Source organism: Alligator sinensis, unplaced genomic scaffold, assembly GCF_000455745.1.
Source record: "Alligator sinensis unplaced genomic scaffold, ASM45574v1 scaffold787_1, whole genome shotgun sequence".
NCBI lineage: Eukaryota > Metazoa > Chordata > Crocodylia > Alligatoridae > Alligator > Alligator sinensis.
In genome coordinates this window covers 4,013,431-4,016,321 of record NW_005841911.1, presented here as the reverse complement: position 1 = coordinate 4,016,321, position 2,891 = coordinate 4,013,431, and the positions used below count along the sequence as shown (strand labels likewise).

At 39.1% G+C, this 2,891-nt stretch overlaps 1 protein-coding gene across 1 annotated transcript in view; it reads left to right on the top strand.

The window, feature by feature from the left end:
- The window catches only part of PHC3 (polyhomeotic homolog 3), a 44,167-nt gene that overhangs the window by 19,073 nt on the left and 22,203 nt on the right, over positions 1–2,891 (top strand). The window contains 1 exon segment of the mRNA XM_006018747.2: positions 210–366. Coding sequence (XP_006018809.1) covers positions 210–366 — 157 coding nt within the window.

Genomic DNA, 2,891 nt, shown 5'->3' with positions numbered 1-2,891 from the left:
CTTTCCCCTGACGGCAGGGGGTCAGACTTGATGATCTGCTCAGGTCCCTTCCGACCTTACCAACTATGAAACTTTCATTGTGTTCACCTATGACTTTATATAAATATGATAATGATTGCAAAAGTAAAGCAGTACTCAACAATACATGATAAATATCATATGCTATTTTCTTCTAACTGTTTCATGCTGTTCTGCTTTCATTGCAATAGGTAAGTCGTTCATCTTTGCTGGTTGAACAGCCTGTAGAAAAAAGGCTTTTAATGGAGGGTCAGGTCATGAGTGTTGTGTGTGTTGAGTCAGAGCTACAGAATACAAAACATGCTGACAATTCCTCTGACACAGAGATAGAGGACATGATTACAGAAGGTAAGCATGTTGCATTTAATTCACATTCTTCCCTATATTTGCAGAATTGAGAAAACTGTGCAGTCTACATTTGTATTCTTTCTCTGAAATCCTCTCCACATTATACTCGGTTAGAAATATCTGAAACCATTTTCAAACAGTCAAATGCATACTTTATTTATGGTTGGTGTGAATGTACATAGTGTCAAGAACTATCTAGAACTAACTTGTGTAATAGTCAATACTGTGTTTTCTTGCATGGCACACTCCCAAATAAGATGTTCACCTTGTTTTTGGAAGGCAGAATGTAGAAAAAAGATTTTCTAGAGTTGTGACTGACTGTGACAGAATAAGTCCTCCTGGAAACAAAGTGTCAGGAAGTGTTGCATCTGGGGGAGAGTCTGGATGGGGTAGAAGGAGCTTCCTGCGGTGGTGGGAGATCAACAAGACTGTCCCTTGCAAGGACAGTAGTAAGACTGTTACTTCTTTACTGTAAATAGCTCTTTTTGTAAGTTCCTGTAAATAATAGTGTTGCATCCAAACTGTAGTATTTTGATGATGCTTCTGACTGCATGCAGCAGCTCACTCATCCTCAGCCAGTTCAGTGGCTCTCCAGCCAAATGCTACTGCCTCATCATGTACTGTGAGCGGGTTAACACAGGACTCTGCCCTTGCAACTTGCTGTCCCAGGGAGAAGCTGCAGACATTTAACATGGTGTCTTTCTGTTGCTTGTCTTCCCTACTTCTATTCCAGCAAAGAAATATCAGCTTCCCCACTTAAGACACGCATCCCAATTTATGGGGGGACATGTGCATGTGGTATGTGAGAAAATACAGCAGCATTTTCTTGGGTTAGCTAGCACAGTGCTCCCCCCCCCCCCCCCCCCCCCCAAAACAAGGTGGGGTCAAGCAATAAATCCATAAGATGGTTATAATAGTTTTTAGAATCTTGGTTGTTACACTTTTTAAATATAGATCTATTATTAATATTCTTCAAGCCTTGTGTAGGTAAAATCATAAATGGGAGAGATGGAAAGATCTAGATCTTTAAGTCGATAACCCTGCAAATCTCAAATTATTCTCTAAAGCACATTTTTAAGTATGCCATTAAAAGCCCCAGTTTCTGCAACCTTTCTTGGGAATCTCTTTATAGATTACAGTCAGGAAACATTTTTAATAATCAGCCTGTATTTTTCTTAATCACTTCCTGTAACTATTGGTTTATGCCTCCTTGCATACTTTCTCTCCTTCAAATATCTGTATTGTTATCCTTTCATCTATGCAGAATGAGTAAAGTTATACCCTACATGCTACCTTTTCTGCTCTTTCTTCATAATGGCTGTAGGAGCTGGAATTGCTTGATCTCCCACTGGTGAAAGTGACGTAATGTGATGGGGAAAGGATGTTTATTTATATTGCGTCTCAACAGATGGACCAGCTCAGAATCAATCTATTTAATTATTAACTTCTGGCACATTTTCACTGTAATGATTTATTTCCATTATGCTTATGAAAAAAGAATTTCGGGTGCTGAATGAGGGGAAATGGGTTGTTTCTGAACAATTCTGAAGTCAAGGATATTTGTTGATATTTCTATAGTAAGAATTGAGTAATTGGTGTGGATTTTTATTGAAAGCTAAGATTCAGTTCACAGTTTAGATGATATTGGGACTCTACTGTGACGTCAGATTAGGGATAACTTTTCATCTGAAGATAGAAGATTTTGAGAGGCAGGTTAGAACAGGCACGCATTACTGAATCATAAGTTAGCTTGAAAACATAAGTAAATAAAGATGTAATAGTCTACTGTGTGATAATGGGGACTCTTTGCAGACGATGTAGAACACATGAGATTGTGACGGATTGTCTTGGGTATCCAGGTTGTAGCCGTATCGATCTAGAGGCAAAAGGAATCGGAGCTTATGGTAGAAGTGATATATTTTATTAGACCAACTAGATTTCTGCAAAATCTTAGCATTTTATTTGGCAGCCTTACCTTTCTTTTAAATATACTTTTTAAATTAAACTTCCGACATAAAGAAGGAATAGAAATGTCACAATGTTCAGTTACTAGCTAGTCATCAATAAAACAGTGTATACCACCTAAAATGTGCAACCAGTAAGACAGAGGCTGTACCTCATTTCATATAATCTTTCAATATGCTAAGGAGAGTAAGACTCTTTCAGAGTATTTTCCCCCTGAGAGCACATTTTAACTCCTGGGACTGTATATAATCTTTGAATGATAAGTAATAGAGTATGGAAAGGTAAAAATAACGATTAGCTTGTCAGGGTTTTCATAACTGTAAATTTCATAGATTTCATAGACATTAGGGCTGGAAGGGACCTCGGAAGATCGAGTCCAGCCCCCTGCCCAAAGGGCAGGAAGTCAGCTGGGGTCATAGGATCCCAGCGAGATAAGCATCCAGTTTGCTCTTGAAGGTGTTCAATGTGGGCGCTTGAACCACCTCTGGTGGCAGGCTGTTCCAGACCTTGGGGGCTCGGACAGTAAAGAAATTCTTCCTTATGTCCAGCCTGAAACGGTC